At 36.3% G+C, this 17299-nt stretch overlaps 1 protein-coding gene across 1 annotated transcript in view; it reads right to left on the reverse strand.

The window, feature by feature from the left end:
* The window catches only part of LOC116120050 (midasin), a 32393-nt gene that overhangs the window by 823 nt on the left and 14271 nt on the right, over positions 1-17299 (reverse strand). The window contains 43 exon segments of the mRNA XM_031405997.1: positions 48-227; positions 387-668; positions 779-2373; positions 2376-2523; positions 2629-2835; positions 3087-3233; positions 3331-3642; positions 3870-4094; positions 4173-4331; positions 4421-4642; positions 4804-5034; positions 5119-5351; positions 5461-5558; positions 5643-5809; positions 6231-6378; positions 6504-6572; positions 6836-6949; positions 7069-7145; positions 7488-7600; positions 7677-7752; positions 7949-8113; positions 8220-8350; positions 8427-8508; positions 9057-9179; positions 9270-9494; positions 9586-9690; positions 9876-10061; positions 10161-10340; positions 10449-10598; positions 10789-10902; positions 11291-11445; positions 11575-11704; positions 11964-12053; positions 12130-12271; positions 12831-12916; positions 13006-13091; positions 13206-13341; positions 13810-14058; positions 14145-14227; positions 14335-14389; positions 14487-14657; positions 14747-16270; positions 16371-17266. Coding sequence (XP_031261857.1) covers positions 48-227; positions 387-668; positions 779-2373; positions 2376-2523; positions 2629-2835; positions 3087-3233; positions 3331-3642; positions 3870-4094; positions 4173-4331; positions 4421-4642; positions 4804-5034; positions 5119-5351; positions 5461-5558; positions 5643-5809; positions 6231-6378; positions 6504-6572; positions 6836-6949; positions 7069-7145; positions 7488-7600; positions 7677-7752; positions 7949-8113; positions 8220-8350; positions 8427-8508; positions 9057-9179; positions 9270-9494; positions 9586-9690; positions 9876-10061; positions 10161-10340; positions 10449-10598; positions 10789-10902; positions 11291-11445; positions 11575-11704; positions 11964-12053; positions 12130-12271; positions 12831-12916; positions 13006-13091; positions 13206-13341; positions 13810-14058; positions 14145-14227; positions 14335-14389; positions 14487-14657; positions 14747-16270; positions 16371-17266 — 10067 coding nt within the window.

A 17299-nucleotide genomic window follows, 5' to 3' on the forward strand; every position in this document is an offset into this window, starting at 1 on the left:
TAATCAACATGAAATCTCTCAAGTTTCCTTTATGAAAATAAACGTACCTTCTCATGGAACCGACCATCCCCAATAATTAAAACTAGTTGCTGTAGTGGGTTTTGTCCAGAAGGTAACCGCGCCTTTGCAACTGCAGTATCAAGCATGTTGTTCAAGTACATCAACAGGTCAACAACTGGCTCATCTGCAATGGTATTCTCTTGCTTGAATGTCAGACCCGATATCATCTGCAACCAATTGATTGTGAAAGAAACAATAAGAACATTTTCAGTACATAGCCATGATAGGAAAACACTCTTAAGGTAACGACAAAATGAGACAGCAATAACACCATTAACCTCATCATTTTCTAAAGAAAAGAAAACATGTGATATCAGAAGACTAACCTTGATGCCAGCCACTCCAGTGAAGGGCTGATCAAAATCATGTAGCGACCTGATGTTGCCCTTCTTTCCAAAGCTCACAACAGACAAGTTTCCCATTTCCAGTTGAGACATGGCTTGACACACAGTCACCAAGGCTTCAATTGCAACATCCCCACAACCACTCTCAGACATGCTACGGGAATCATCCACAGCAATAACAACTTGGTAATCACGCTTGTTTGGCCTGGTTCGCCTTAACCATATTTTATCCTTCCGGTAGTGACTAGCTATGTAGGGAATTACCTGATAATTTCAAAGCACAAGTGAGAATCAATAAAAAGAACAAACAACGCATGGAAGTACAAACTAAGAGTGGGAAGAGCACACCTATTGTCCAAAATATAGTGCTTTACCTTTTTCATATTAATCCTTTTCCCAGTCTTATAATCACCTTGAAGCTTGCTGGCTAGAGTGGGTTCCATAATGAGACGCAATTGTTCAGCCAACTCCTGAGACAACCTAGTAGTTCGAAGTTCATATCTTCTCCAAAGAGCACTAGCATTATTTTTCATATCACCAGAAACCTCATCAAGTTCTAGGGCTTTCCCCATCTCATCATCATTTACAGATAGTTTACTCAGCTGATATAGATCCTCACTCAGGTATGACTTCTTCATAGAGACCAGACTCTCAGACTGATTCCCTGGATCACCATCATCATCTATGTGAACTTCTGGGGATCCCTCCATGGGTGACTTCTCTAAGTCTGAGATTTGTATTTGCTCCTCCGTCTTATTTCGGAGGATTGTGGAATGATGCTCGGTAGTGTTTGCCTCAGGAATTTTCTTTTCAATCTCCATCTCAGTTACATCATCTCTATGTGCTGCAAGATTATCTGAATCTGGTTCATTGCCATCAACATTCATGTCAATCTGCTCAGATGTAGCTGGACCTAAAGCCTGAGCTGTTCCCTTGTCAAATTCAGAAACATATCCATACTCATCTGCATTCTCATCCTCAACCTCAACCTGTGTTTCTGTGTTATCCGCCTGAAGATCGACAGACACATTTACCCTTTCTTTCCACTCCTCAAGTGCATCCCCAACATTCCTGTAAGGGTTTGCTTGGGTTTTCTGAACAGGAGAAGATTTCTGCTCAGGCAATTGAGTTTTTGGTTGATCATCAGTGACTTTCCCACTGGTAGATGTGCCAGAAACCATTATATCCATCTGAGAGGTATTACCAGGTAAGCTTGATAGAGGAGCAACGTCATTACTAATTTCATTGTCATTGAAAAAGTTTGCTTCTTGTGCAACATTTTTCAAATTTGATGACCGGGAATCACCATTTGGTTGAGTTGCAGATTCAGCATTAGGCACAAGATCATCAATGAAGTCAGACATTCCTGCTTCAAAAGTATCTTTCCTTGGAGCCATTAAATCCGTTTCTGTATTCTCTTCAGAATCCCTGTTTACATCATCCTTTTCAGAAGTCCCACCTGCTTGTTCATTCTCTGCTTCTCCCATAGTTTCATCAATGGGATTCTCATTCATCTCCTCATGGCTTCCATTCTCCACAGATTCATCATGCTCTTCTGGATCCACTTCTTCCTTGTTGTCTGTGCGATCTTTTTCATCCATGTCAATATCTTCATCAACATTTTCATTTGATTCATCAAGCTTCAGATCAGTTGGATCAGCAAATGCTTCTTCCTTGTCCATATTCGAATCTTCTATATTTTCAACATCGCCACCAAGATCATCCTGATCTCCGTTCTCATCTTTTCGTCCATCATTTACATCAGAATTAAGTTCCCCAAGTTCATCAGCCATGGAGGCAGAATCTTCCTTGGCTCTAAGCTCCCTACTACTTTCATCTTTGTCTTTAACCGATGGCCCAGGCTCATGTTTCTCCTTTTCAGTGTTAGGATTTTCTTCTTCTTCCTTATTCCAAAGCTTTTCATCAATAACTTCACTATCAGCTCCAGTATCACCCATTGCAGACTCAGGTGCTCATCCTCACCATCTTCATCATTATCCTCTTCACCAGAATCCTCACTAACACTAAATGTATCAGCTGCAAAATCCTGCTCCATCTCAATTCCTTTATCATCTTTACTTGGTAATTGATCTGAGGCATCTTGCTCATCACCAGCCTCCTGTAGCACAAGAAGCAAAAGTTGATAACTCGGGTTTAAGTTATATTTTAGACTCAAGGGATACAACAAAAAATAATCTAACAGAAATGTATTTGAAGACCACACCTTTTCTGAAGCCCCAAGGAGTTGATCTTCATCGGTTATTTGATCACTGACATCTTTCAGTCCTGCACCCTCCCCCAGACCTGTTCCACTCGCATCTTGAGATTTATCATCACTATTGTCATTTTCTTGATCTTTGGCAGAAATGCCAAATCCTTTTGAAAACAATGAAGCTAAAATATTCGCAAGTGCATGAGTCATTATAGATACCTGCAGTCAAAAATATCATAGAGATGTCCAAATAAGAAACAGAATTTGTTAATAGAAAAACTTGGAGAATAGCAAAATGCACAATGACTTATGGAAAAATTTGCAAAAAAAATTAGAATCCAACATTGTTATGTCAAAAGTATCTTCAACACTTAATCATCTGAATATGGTTTGTTAATATCCTAAATCATAATGTGTGTACACTGGAAAAATAAAATAAAAAAGCTGAAGATTTAGTTAGAACCACATACAGTTTTGTGCATTGCGAGGAAATCCTGCAGGAAGCCATCAGCAAAGCTCAAGACTAAGTCCAAAAGTGTATAAAGAGGGTAAAAATGTGCTCCAACACGGGAAGAGAGACCAGGAGATCCCTTGCCAGAATGTTCTACCATTTTCTCCTGAGCAAACAAACCATGTATCAGAACAGGTATCTATAAATTATTTAAGCATAAGAAACTTTCATGGAAAGAAAAAATTAATAATGCTATATCCTACCGCACAGGAAACAATTTCAAGAAGTTGATCATTTAATTGGTCCAAACTCAAACTCCCTACAGATGACTTAAGTATGTTCTCCCATGAGGTAACACTCCCAAATAACTTTTCTGAAGGAACATGATCATTGCTTAATGACCCTAGCTTTTGCAACACATCCATAATATTTGCATGTGTACTTGTGAGGGCTTCACCAAACTTAGCTTCAATTTCAGAATAACCCTCATTGCAATAGCTGGCCTCTTCACTTGGATTTTCTGAGTGATTTTGAGCTTCCATGGCAGAATCGAACTGTTCAGCAATAAATTTTCCCTGAAAAAAATTTGAATAATTCAGCCCTAAATGTTACTGCCAAAGACTAACATAAATGCAAAGTCCAGATGATGTAAGTCCCAGTGACACAGATATTTGGCAGAACACGTAAAACACTAGTCCTACAAATTTATTCTACTGACAATATGATACTTAAATTAGCGCAGCTAAATAGAATCTAAGAACTAGCAAACTAGCAAAAAATATATTTAGTACATCAAGAATACCTTCTTTAACAAATCGTCAAAGTGACTGAGAAGAGTCTGTATGACAGAGCTTTTACCCAAGTCTTGCTGACGGAGACTAGAGAGATGCTCCTGAAATTCATTAATAACCTGGAAGTTTTTAACTACCAACTGTTCTGTTTGTTTTGGAATAACAAAATGATGGAAGCATCCAGTCATTAGAGTTATAGCTCCACCGGAGCCAAGAAGATAGTTATCCAATAATTCCTGTAACAGAGTTAAAGGAAATAAGCAAAATCTGGCACATAAGTCTGAGGACAACACAGTAAGAATGTATAAGCGCACCTTAGATTTCTGGATAACAGGAATAAATTTGTCAATGAAAGAAAGAACATTATGTGCTGTAGCTCTGACACTTTGACAATTATTTAAATGAGTGCTCTCAACTTTTCTCAATAAGAGTGATTCTTCAACCAGCATAGAATACAAACTATCAAACAATTGCTGCAGACGAAAAGAGAAAATAAACTTAGTAATACTTTCTAAAGGTAAAAAAAAAACCAAAACACAGAAATTACAAGGCAAGAACCTACCTTCTGTTGCCAAATGCACTTAATCATGTCCTTTTGGCCTCGTGCAAAAGCACACTCATTGTCAATTCTCTGGTTTAACTCAGTGCACTTAGAATACAAAGTTCCAAAACCAGATGTACATTCACGTAATTGCTTTACATTCTTAGCAAAATCATAAGCAGCATCTCGTTGCATCTGTTGTATGACTATGAGATGGTTGAGAAAAGAGATTGACCTACTAATCTGCATAAAACAAAAATTATAAACAAGAATGTGAAGGTGTAACTACAAGAAAAGATTCAGCACAGTTATCAGTGTTCGATGAAGGTAGCCATTAACTCATGTAAATGAACAGGGGATATACATATTATATAATGTGAAATTGTTCTGTAACCATGACCTACCTGCTCAGACGTAAAATCTTCATGGTGTTTCAGGCAAATGTGCTGCAAAAGTTGCACTGATGCCAAGCTCTTGAAGTAGAATTCGTTTGTGGCTTTCCATTCAGGATCCAATGCTCCACTAGGCAAACACTGATAATCACCAGCAGCCTCAGACAGTCTACTACGTGGCAGCAGGAGATGCTCCAAGTCATAAGAAGGCTGAAGGAACAACCAATTCGACTGATTGGATATCTATTAAGAGAAAAAACAGCAGTTAGTCATGATAATCTATAAATACAAATGTAACCAAGAAAATAAGTGTGGTATTTCTGTTACCTTCATTATCTCAAATTTGTGCTTGTGCAACCCACTGTTTTCTAACAATTTTAGAAGTTCAGAAAAAGCCCTCCTCTTCCCCAGACTTTTGTTTACATCCTTCCACAGATTACCACAATCCATTGTGGTTTTACATATAATTTCAAGTGTTTGCCACAAATCCTTCCACTCTTCTGGGTGTAATAGGCTCTCTGATTGGGATGCTAACAATTGCCTAGTGCTATCAGTAACTCCTATTAAAAATAAAAGCACTTAAAAGTGAAGAAATTTACAGTGTAAGAGAAACTAAATTATAGAGTTATAAACTCTAATAAATATAAACGTCACACGAGAAATAAAAACCTTTAGCATCAAGGAAACATAATTCTGCTGTCCCTTCAAGGACCAAGTTTTGCAATTTATGACACACTTTTTTCCGCCAATTGCTGTACCAGGGAGACCTATATCATAAACATCAAACTGGAGTTCAGAAACCAGGTCATTTATGGAAGCTTAAAGATAGAAAAGTATACAAACTATCTGACCTCTCTTCATCATTGAATTGTGATAAATCTAAAGTAGCATTCAACAAACCCAGACTCTCATCTGAGATTTCACTGGGGACCCTCGGACCTTGTACTGAGAGAACTTTCAATCCTTTTTGTGGTGTTTGTCGGTTAAGGATAAGCATCACAGGTTGTTGCAGCAGTTCCTGTTCAACAAATAAATATCGACATTGCTTATAGTCACAGCCTATTGCATACAAATAACTGAGAAGGAGTGTCAGAACAATAATAGGAAGATAACTACTCCACAACTAAGAAAAGAAGATGAATAAAGATGGACAGGAAAGATTGGCTCAAATCTTTACACTTTTATACTTTCAACATACTGTTACTATATGTATGACGGTATTGCATCATATAAATAATATATATTGATATAAAACAAGGTTTGGATGAAGCATCAAACAAGAAAATGAATTGTCAACACTAACATAGATCATTAAAGTGCCTTCAAAAAATTATCTTCAAACCTCACATTAGAAAGCAAGTTTGTTTGGTACTGGCTTTTTGAGTTTACACCTTAATAATAATGCTATCATCTGAAGATGATGTATTATATTCACTTACAGTGTACTTCTGCACTAGTTTCCGGAGCTTCTGTCGGACCCTTTTCAAATTATCAACAGGCATAAAACGCTCCCATCGGCACAGCTTCAAAAGCTCTCTCACTTCTTTCTCAATATTTTTTCGATTGGCCCCTATATGCTCCATTATTCTGAATAAACAATGTGGTAAGAAACTTCAAAACCACTACACAGATATTTTAAAAACAATGTGGTAAGAAACTTCAAAACCGCTACACAGATATTTTTAAAATATAAGTATTGATAGAAAACTTACATTGGCAAGAATTGCACATAGAACCCATATAAATTGTATAAGATCTTCTGAATTTCCTCTTGCCATGGACTGCAAGATTTGTGAATAATTAGAGCTCTTGAAATAAAATATATTTTATAAGTGCAAAACTCAGTGATAAAAACTAAATAGTGTAGCAGCTTCCATAATCACTCAAATACAGTTGAAAGGACACACAAAACTTGAATAATATGTGGCTAATTCAATAAAAATTTCCTGTTCTTCTTTTCTAAGGTAAGAATGCTATTAAAACATTTCCCATTCTTAGGAAGCACAAAATACGAAAGCAAGATCCAGAAACTAGCATTCCTTACCTGGAATAAGTTCCCAAGGATCTACCAATCATGAATTGACCAAGAAAAGCAAAAAGAAGTTGGAGGCGTTTTCTAAATTCACCAATGCTGGACGTTTGAATGAATTCCTCCAAACTGAAAGACCCATTTCATTTCAAGTTAGAGAGAACAATACCAAATTCAATACGTACATGAAACTCTTTGTTAATCAAATTTGAATTGAACTTCAGTGCACAAAATAGTTTAGCTCATGCCTTTGGATGGTAGACTGATCATATCCAGCAGTATCAGCGGACTGTGTACGAAGAACAGAAAATAGTGGAAACCACAGCTGCAACAAATAATACAAATTAAACAAAAAGAAAAAAAAGAAATCCCAAACATTTTAGCTCTCTGATCCATGCAACTAATATCATTTATATATGTAGCACATCTCTTTCGTGTATATCCCAAGATTAGCGTTTTTGGTTTTAAGTAGAACAGGTATAGACAAAGGTTTGGACTAATATATGGTACATCCTAGTTTCATTTATGGTATAAGCCAAAAATACATGAATTATGGCCCTAAAATTCTACAGACAAAGGTTGGACTAATATATGGTACATACTACTTTCACTCTCAACATTCATTATTTCAGTAACAACTATCGTTCATCAATCCAAATTGATATACCTTCCCAGCATTACTCTCATACTGATCTTGCACCTCATCAAGCAATGCAGGCCAAGACTCAAACTCCATCTTTTGCCATGAACATACCAGGGAAGTTATGGGTTCCAGCAGATCTGTGAGCATGGTCGAATGAATTTCCATAAAAATGCAACAGTTCAAACAGCAAAAAGGCATTGCAAATTTACAAACCAGAAAGAGGAAATTTTGTGCCACTTTCCAGTAACATCTGAGCCCTGTTAAGCAAAATTTGCAACCCTGATAGAGCCTTCACATAAAAACAACAAAAAATTCAGTGTTTTGAAGAACATGATAAGCACAAATATTGAAGCAGCAAAAATTTCTCTCATCGTTCTGCTTCATTGTGCAGACTACTGGACAAGTTGACAGCATCTCCTTTTATGGTCAAAAACACCCTTAAAAAAAGGAACCATGTAAACAGAAATAATAGCTATAGTCACTACCTTTGCAAGAGGAGTTGTGAGAGGAATAGCCAACAGCATTTGAACCACATCCAAGATCTTCTGCAGACCTGGGTGATCTTCCCACTCACTCAGAAGTGTAAGAACCCGTTGTTGAAGAGAAACAAGTAACTTGACCATTTTTGCCATCACAGGGGCATTTGAATCCTATACAAATAGTAATGGGAAAAGAAAAATTAAAAAATGAGGAAATCAGTACTACATGATGAAACAAAAGTAACAGTAAAGTAGTGTGGTGATTAAGTTTGAAAACCTTGTAAAAATTGTATTTGCAAGCTAAGTGATTTGATGAAACAAATTTCTGCTCGTGCTCCAAGCAAAGGCGTAGGATATGCTCCGGGGAAAGTCTAGCATCCAAAGTGGAAGAACTTAGACCCCCTAAACCTGCAAATTAAATGAGATGGTAAATATTTTTCCTTGGATTAACAATTTAACCTGAGAAAGCAACAACAGGAATTACCTTTTAGCATTTCAACTCCCAATGTATAAGAGTTGCTGAAAGTATGCAATCTGTCTGCATCAGAGATTTTGAAGGTCCCAGGCTGGGGGAGGAGGGTCAAAAATTTTTTTAGTATACATAGATTTTTACAAGACAGGTAACACACACACACATAAACAGAAAAAGATGGGAAGATACATTTCCCAACTGTTGCCATACCTTCAATGGAGACATTCAGTTGAAAAAAGAAATTAGAATGAACCATACAAATATGTAAAGAGGAGAACTAAAATTTTATATAAACACAGTATATACCCTAGTGATATTTTTCATTTATTAGTCATGAGAGCTACTCTGTAGAGCAATAATCAGTAGAAAGCCCAGTGATATATCATTTCAAAGAACTTCTTATCAAACTAACTTCTATAGTCAAACTCTGAAATTTCACCAAAACTAGTGCATCTGCAACATGTAATGAAGACACTTGCCATAAAAAAAGTGATGCCTGTGGTTTATTGATCAGAAAAAAATGGAAAGAGACAAAAGTACTTTAGATGGCAGTCACCTTCAATAGTTATCATGAAAAAAAAAAAAAATCTATCCTGAAATTAAGTCAACAATGCATCAAGGAACTTTCATAGATTGACTTACTCTTAAGACAAGATCAGTAGATCCAAACAATTGATTGTGTATTTGGACCATGTTATTCAGAATATATTCCTGCATAAGGTTCCATTCATCCTCCAAACTTTCAAATTCATCATCAGTTTCCACCTGAATGTATTACAAGTATGTTAAAACGGCACCATTAAATAGAAAAATATACAGGCATAAACAGTTTCCAGTGTAACTATAAAGCAAGACCTTTTCAGTAATTTCTTCTCCAGAAAGCAGCTCCTGCCATTCTGAAAAAGTGTCATTTGCAAACAACTTGCATAGTGTTGACTTATCAACTTCAAAAACTCTATCAATTGTAAAGGCACGAGTCCTGAATTTGTATTGTTGAGAGTCATGATCTTCCCTGGTTTTTACTTGGACTTTCATGTTCATCCAAATGCTTGCAAACTCACAGAAAATTTTATCCAATAACTGATCCAGAACATAAGGTGCAATATTAGAAAAAAAAATCCACTGTAAGAACACATGAAATTCAACTCAACAATAAGAAAAAAAATCTAACCATGAAAGAGGCCTTATCCATTAGTTGAGAATTAGCTACAAAGTATGCCACACGTATAAGAGCATTTTGATGAACAGAAGCTCTAAGCTGCAAGACAGAACCCTCCTACAAACAGAAAACATTCCAGGGGCAAAAAAAAAAAAAATAGATGTTAAATTCCATCATCATAAAGAACAAGGTTATGGGAATTAGGAAACACAAAAGACAACAAGAAAGTTGGCATTCATAAAATGACAATAAAAAGAACTATAATTATCATTATGAAGAAAGTATTCAAGAAGATAAATTACTTTTGCAGTGTTGACGTCCCTTGAAAAAGTGACCAGCTTCTCCAGTAAACTTATATCTATAGCAAAGAGGTTTGAAGAAGAATCTACATCACCGAAATAGTACTCAGGCACCCTGGTTTTGGGGTTCACTGTTACTAAATCAAATCCGTAGCCTCTAGGAAATCTCATAAATGAATAAACCGAGTCCTGCCAGGCATAAGTCAGCCATTTAAATCCAATAAATTAAACATGAAAGCATAGAAGTTAATTTCTAAACAAAAAAAAAAATTAAAAATCTAGATTCACCAAAATTCTGTCCATATTGTCCTCCTTGATGCTGTTCAAAAAAGCATTTTGCAAAGTGTTTGACAGCAAAACAGAAAAGCCCAATTTCATTTCATATATGGCCACCTGAACTGGTTGAGCTATATCTACAAACTCAGCATAATCTTCTGACAGTCGATTGATAAAACGGGATGCAGTTTCCTACGATATCAAGATTGATAACAATTAGGAAAGTACAGGATTGTAAACAATCAGAAACATTCAACAAAGAATTATATCAAATTATAGGCAACTAACAAAGAAAAGTACCTGCCAGTTGCACACTTGCTCAATAGCCTGTTTAAGGTCCATGACTGCAGTATTACTCACCAAATTCATGGACGAATTAACAAGTTCAAGAAACTCATCACATTCTTTTTTCAATGCCTTGAACTTCAGAGGATTAGGGCGATATACAATCTTCATGCAAGAAGAAGTTCTTTTAATTAGGTATATAAGAAAGACAACTAAGCAGCTATTAACACATTAATCCACCAAAGAAGGAAAGACAAAGGAATGATAAACCAATATAAGTGTAACAGAAATTTTATTACTAATTGTTAGACGAAAAGCTTATATTTAAGGAAAAGTGAAGACAATGTTTCCTAACCTTTCTTTGTAGTCTCTTATGCTCAGCTTCAAGCTTTTGTAGTGCAACTGCTCTTTTCTTATCAGCTGCTCTTGAAGATGACCAACCAGCTAGATACTCACATTCTTGTCGTACCTAGAAATAGTCAAAACAGAAGAAGTTGGCTTAAAACTGCAGAAAGAAGGAAACTCACAACAGCAACAGATGAGGTCATTCAATTGAAACTGGATTTTCAACAATACATTCATCAAAACGGGGGCATACTACCATGTATAAAGAGGCACACCTCAAAAGTCTCAAGTATAAAGCCTAAGGCAAACTGACAACTTACTAAAAACAAGTAATACATAGCCAAAAGTGCAGCAAGATGAGACGAATGAGAGGATCTAAAATTTGAGAGCACAAAATATACTATTGAGCTACTAGAAGGGAAAAAAAACACTAATTATTGATCACAACACCGGAATTACATACAGCAATTAAATTGATCATGAAATGGAGCAACATATGTCAAGAAGGGAACCTTAATTTCAAGTTTGAGCAATAAAATCTTCTCTTCCAACTGTGAACACTTCCAAGAGTATTTCATGGCAGGATCCAAAACATCACAGCTGATCAAGAGGTGAAAACGTAATGCCCCAATCCTTATCCATGCATAACCAAGATTGGAGAAGAAACCTAAAACCAAATAATAATTGACAAGATAAGACTCAACACATCTCATGTAAAAATAAACCAAAAATGATCAAAAGAAATATTGTTGTCTATCCAAGAACTCACAAGAGCAAAATAAGCAAATAAACATACCATCACCAGAGGGAAAGCAGTGTAGAAAGAGTTCTCTAAGCAGTGGCTCAATAAACAATTGCACCAAAGACTTCAATCTTCGATGGCTTGAAGATGCAATAAGTGAGCTCAAACCATTAATGCTATCTTGCTGCCAAAGAATAAGATTTATTTAAAATGCACACCAAATAGAACTATGATAAATTTATAGTCAGTCAGGTGCTCTAAATATGAAGTATTTTCATGCAGAAGATGAGCTACCAACTCTATGAATATGTGAAATACAGATTCCAATGAATAATATCTGAACAGGAAGAGCATAAGAAATAAAAAATAAAATGCCCAGCCTTAGGCAACATTCAGAGTTATTTTTCCAGAAGAAGAAATATAATTTAGAAAAAGAATAATACCGTAACCGTGTTCTTCTCAAAGGCACAAAGCATGGAGTTCATTTCAGCAAATGCACCAGCATCAAATGACTTTTTGTGTGCATATATAATCTGGAATCATCGTAATGTTAGATTTTAAATTATAGAACAATAAGTACACTATAATTCATTAAAAAAAATACAATACCTGATGAAAAAGTGAACGAGCAACAGATAAGAGAGAAGTAGGTAAATTTTTTGGATGTGGAGGACTTTGCCAGAGATTTCGAGAAGCAACTTTGAGCTTCAAAGAGTACACAGTATAATCTTTGATGGCAAATATGCTTTGCCTGGAATTAGGCCAAGAAAATAGAAGTTAAGAATAACATTCCCTAATAATTTATGACAATCTAGATAAATAAGAAACATCCATCAAAAGATTCAGCTCATATACTTTTTTTTTATTAGACATGCTATGGGGCAATAAGGGTGAATAAAAAGACAATTCTTCTTCACTTGAAATATCAATTAATAAAAGCATTCTTCTTCACTAGAAATATCAATTAATAAAAGCACCATGCTAGAGAAATGTCTCATTTTTACTATCTCCCAGTAAAAATGATTCTAATTTATATAAATCATTATATAACCCCAAAAAAAAAAAAAAACTTTTCTTTTATCTTAAAGCTTAGTGTGAGATCTCATTCGATATTTTTGCCATATTAAAACCAAGGCCATGGATATACCAATAGACTGCATATGAAACACAACATACACGGTGCATCCTCACACATACAAGCATTGGGCTATGCATCTACATATCCATTTATTTATCGTTTAAAAAAAAAAAAAAAAGCCTTAAATGAAGCAGATTATGGACGACTAACATAATATAAGTAATTATCTTACAGAGTATGAGAGATAACCGCTGTTTTCACGGGCTGAACGAGCAGAGCAGGAAGAGGAACATCATGGTTGCCAATTTTTGCAAAGTTCTACATATCAAAAAGAAAATCTTCTAAATTTGACAAACACATTTTCCTAATAACGTAAAATGCTAAAAACCTGTGTTCACTACGCATACCATGAATGCAGCAGGACTATAACTCCACAAAAATGAATGCCACCAAAACCACATCTCAAGAACAAAACTGGCAACTTTCAAATTCACTGTAACTCAAAAGAAACAGATTATTAGCATGTTGATAACTCTTAATGATTGTAAATATTACATAAGGGATCATTAGCATGCAGGTAAAAATATTAACAATTAATTACACCAACCTGCATCCACTGACGTCCAAGCATCTAGCATCCACAAGAGTTTTTGATGTGGTACAAAAGCTTGAGGTGGCCTTCTTGAGCAAGTCAATGAATAGCTCAAAGCAGATTCCAGAAGGTCAGATACTTTACCCAATTCCTGTTGTTGGGGATTGGCAAACAGATCGTAAGTTAAATATGATAAAAGAAATCATAGAATCTCCTATAGAAACTATCAAGCAAGAAAAATGTGCATTGCACTTCCAAAAAAAACCAGAGTCTGATACCCTATATATACACTGAAAAGAACAGTTGAAGTCTAAAATTAACCTCTAACAAGCACATGACCATTCAAGAGTTATATATTAAATCACAAAGGTTATTAATACAGCCCAAGCACAATTCATTCAAACAAAGCATCTGAGAATTTAGAACCCTTCCATTTATGCACATGACAATATGAGCTTAAAAATCAAGTAGTGATTCTAAAATAAAGCGAGCAGTTCACAAGCAATCTTCCAAATATCGACATCTTAATCAGGCAATTAGCACAAAAAGATGCAGAGAAAAAATTAACCAATAACGAGAAAAACCATAATAAAGCGCAAAATGAAGTGATTGATCTTACTAGCCGCATTTCTTTGTGATCAAACACAGGGATCTGCAATAACTCTTTAAGTAAATTTATGTCCAGGAACCAACTTGAGCTGTCATTTATAGGAAGTGTGTCCAACCAACTGTCAAAGCCAGGCTTCCGACACAATATCTCAGGTTCAAAAACACAGCAAGAAGCTAAACTTGAACCAAGTGTGGCATGCTCAGGCCCCAATTGTTCCGCCAGTTTGCATTTTTCATATTCAAACCTCTTTACAAGCATCTGAAAGAAACCAAACTACTCCAAGTGAATATCCCATACAAGCCGAGCAGATGAAACTAAAATTTAGAAACATCAAGGGTAAGGACCTGACAAATCTCCTCCAACTTCTGGGCAATATTGTCGTCATCTTCATCAGATTTGCATGCTATATGTGATGACATACTCACACCTAGAATTATGAACACCAGTCAATAAATAAAGAAACCTCTAATCGAAACCATGCAGTAAGCACATCAGAAAAATGCAGAATACAAATCACATAGATAAATACCAAACCTTGCAATGCCAATAAGCGAAGTTCAGGATCGGAAGATGCAACAACATCAAGACAGTCACTCACTGTTGCAGCAAATATTTTCCAAATTATATACAATAGATGATTGAAACTCAAAAGAGTTTTCCATGCTATTTCAGAATCAGAATATTATGAGCATACCTTGCTTTTGCCACAAAAAGTGACAGAAACTTAAAAGCTGATGTTGTTGATGATATAACTTAGAAGACCGAGGCAAAAAAGGATGACCACCATGAACCCATAGTAAAGACCTTTGTGATTGAAAATGCCAAGAAGAAAATTTACCCAGATTCTTGCCTTCCATCTACACAGAAGAAAGAAAACTTATTAGACTCAAACTACAAGAAACAAATTCAAAGAAACTGGTGGCATAGCATATCATAGTGAGAATACCAGGACATTCTCAACTTCTTTTGGACAAAAGTTGTGCAACTTTGTAGCATTCTTCATCAAAGAACGCCAAGAAATCAGCAAGCAATCAACCTGAGATGAGGTAACACCGCTCCAAAATAGTATGTGATTTTCAAGAAGATCAGTGTAAAATTGTATCAGCTTATCAAATGAAGGAGAATTAACAACCATTTTCAGGACTGAGTTCTCCAAATTTCTTAGAGATTTCAAAAATGGTTGGCAATACCAAGTTTCATCAGTGTGGTCATGCTCACCCTCAGCCTTCCACTGTTGATAACTAAGCCTCAGAAGGTCAACACAGTTAATAGCATTACGGAGTAGGTTACTCTGCTCCTCTGACTTATCACTTGATGCAGTTAAATCAACTTGCTCCATTGAAAGCAGTGCAAACGGAAGTGGATGAGAATCTAAATCGACTAGTGGATCTGATTTAAGCACCTTGTGGAAGCAGAATATATCTTTCCAGATTTGATCCTCCAACTCCTCCCGGAGTGAAGCCAGGAAAGAGTTGAAAAACTGGCAATAGGGCTGCAATTGAGAATTAAACCAGCTAAACCAGAGAATATGCAACAGAAAATCACTTTCTGTTGCTTGTTCGATAGTCCAGTTGGCAGCAAATAACAACATTTTATTAACCAAATTTGACTTAAATTCTGTCTTCCCACCAGAACTGGAAATTGTGCCATTTGAAACCATAGGAAACATTATCCTTTGAAGCATCTTCACGTTCATCAAGTAAGTTACTGCACTGTCACTGGAAGACAAAGCTTGATCCACAGGGCTACCATTCCAACAATTTTGTAGTTCACAAGATGCATACTGAGCCCCCAGGAACTCCAAATACATACAGTTCTGTTTGACAGATGCCTCTTTTGAATACCATACCAAGTCCCTTAACTTCAAAGGCATTGGCCATCCTCCAGGCAAACACAAAGAACATCCCAACGATGAACCAGTTTCAGACGATTCAATCATTGACATAAATGTGTTCTTGGCATGGCTAATTATATTTTCTCCTTCAGCCCCACCTAAAGAAGAAAGATAAGTATGCTCCCAACTAATCTGGAGGCTCCACAAAGGCTGATTGCCATTCACAAGAAGCTGCTGAAATAATTGAACCCAACGTGCAAGCTCTAGATGTGTGATCCGTTTATTAAATTGCAAACCTTTAAGAGTAGCATAGACATGAGCTTTAGCCATTGATTCAACCAGCTTAGTAGAAGGAATACCAGAAAGAGCAAGAAATCTCTTTGCATCATTTAGCTCACTGTCCTCAAAGGTGGAGCCTTTTTCTTCATCAAATAGCCAATATGGAGGCATCATATATATCTCAACACCTCTATTTCGCATTGCCCTGGACACTTCACCATAGCTTGGATTAATTGTGAGAAACATTCGAAAATTAGGGTGTGGATGGAGAACAACCGGTTTTCCATCAACAGTCCCACACTCATTGATTGTAATTGTACCACTGGGCTCCACCAAAGAGTTGATTCTATCAAGAACCTAGTAATGAAAAAGCAAATTAGATTAATGGCTCAGATAGTCAGTGCAAACAGGATTCTGGAAGATAAAAAGCTAACAGTTTTAAGAATATATCACATACCGTTGGATTACAAAGATTTGCATTCTCCAGAACTATCCATTCTCCATTTTCTATGGCCTTTATCAGTAACCCTGTAACCCATTCAAATTTAGCAGAATATGTTTGCTGCGTATCTTGCAACTTTAATATTGTCTTCATTGTACTATCCAGATCTTTACTTGACCAAGAAAGAGGTAAAACATTATTCTCAAGATCCAATCTCAGTTTCTGAATAATTTCAACCAATAAACAAAGTGAGTTGCCAATGCTCTTCCAATTCTCTGTATATGTAGAAGGTGAACTTGACATGAGAGTAAAATCCACACTAGATAAGAAAGCAAGCCACCTGGAGATTAAATCCTTTTTTTGACTGACAATTGCATCTACAGAGGACTTCAATTGCGAACTGCAATACTCATTAACATACCGCTCAACTTGAGCAACAACCAACCGAAAATTGCGAAAGGCATTGTATTGCTCAAAGCATCCAAGTAATTCAGATATGTCAGTTGCAGAAGAGAGATTTAATTCATTTAGTACATTTCCCGTTAGCTGAGCTAGCAATCTTATCAATGAAGTCTTTCCAGAAGACGGTGAGCCAACCAGAATGCATAACCATTGTTGTCGTACACAATGTGAGGCAGCTTGCAAGCTGTGACGAATACCTGGCAAAATTTTCAGCTGACTACTAGAAACTTTAGACGACTGAGTATAATTTCTTTTAATAGTTGTGTTCCCCACAACTAAGTTGTGAGCATTGAGCTGTACTCTTGGATAAGGATTTATAAATGGCTTCATCCCAAAAACCTCTTCATACAGCCGGAGAACATATCTACGGTCACTAGCAGTACGCATTCTTTGAATGTAGAGGATATCAAGAAAGAAATCAGTGTCTATCTTCGCAGGTGCACCTAAGTCTAAAACCATATCTACGAGTTAAACCAGGAATA

Source organism: Pistacia vera, unplaced genomic scaffold, assembly GCF_008641045.1.
Source record: "Pistacia vera cultivar Batoury unplaced genomic scaffold, PisVer_v2 Contig918, whole genome shotgun sequence".
Classification (NCBI taxonomy): Eukaryota; Viridiplantae; Streptophyta; class Magnoliopsida; order Sapindales; family Anacardiaceae; genus Pistacia; species Pistacia vera.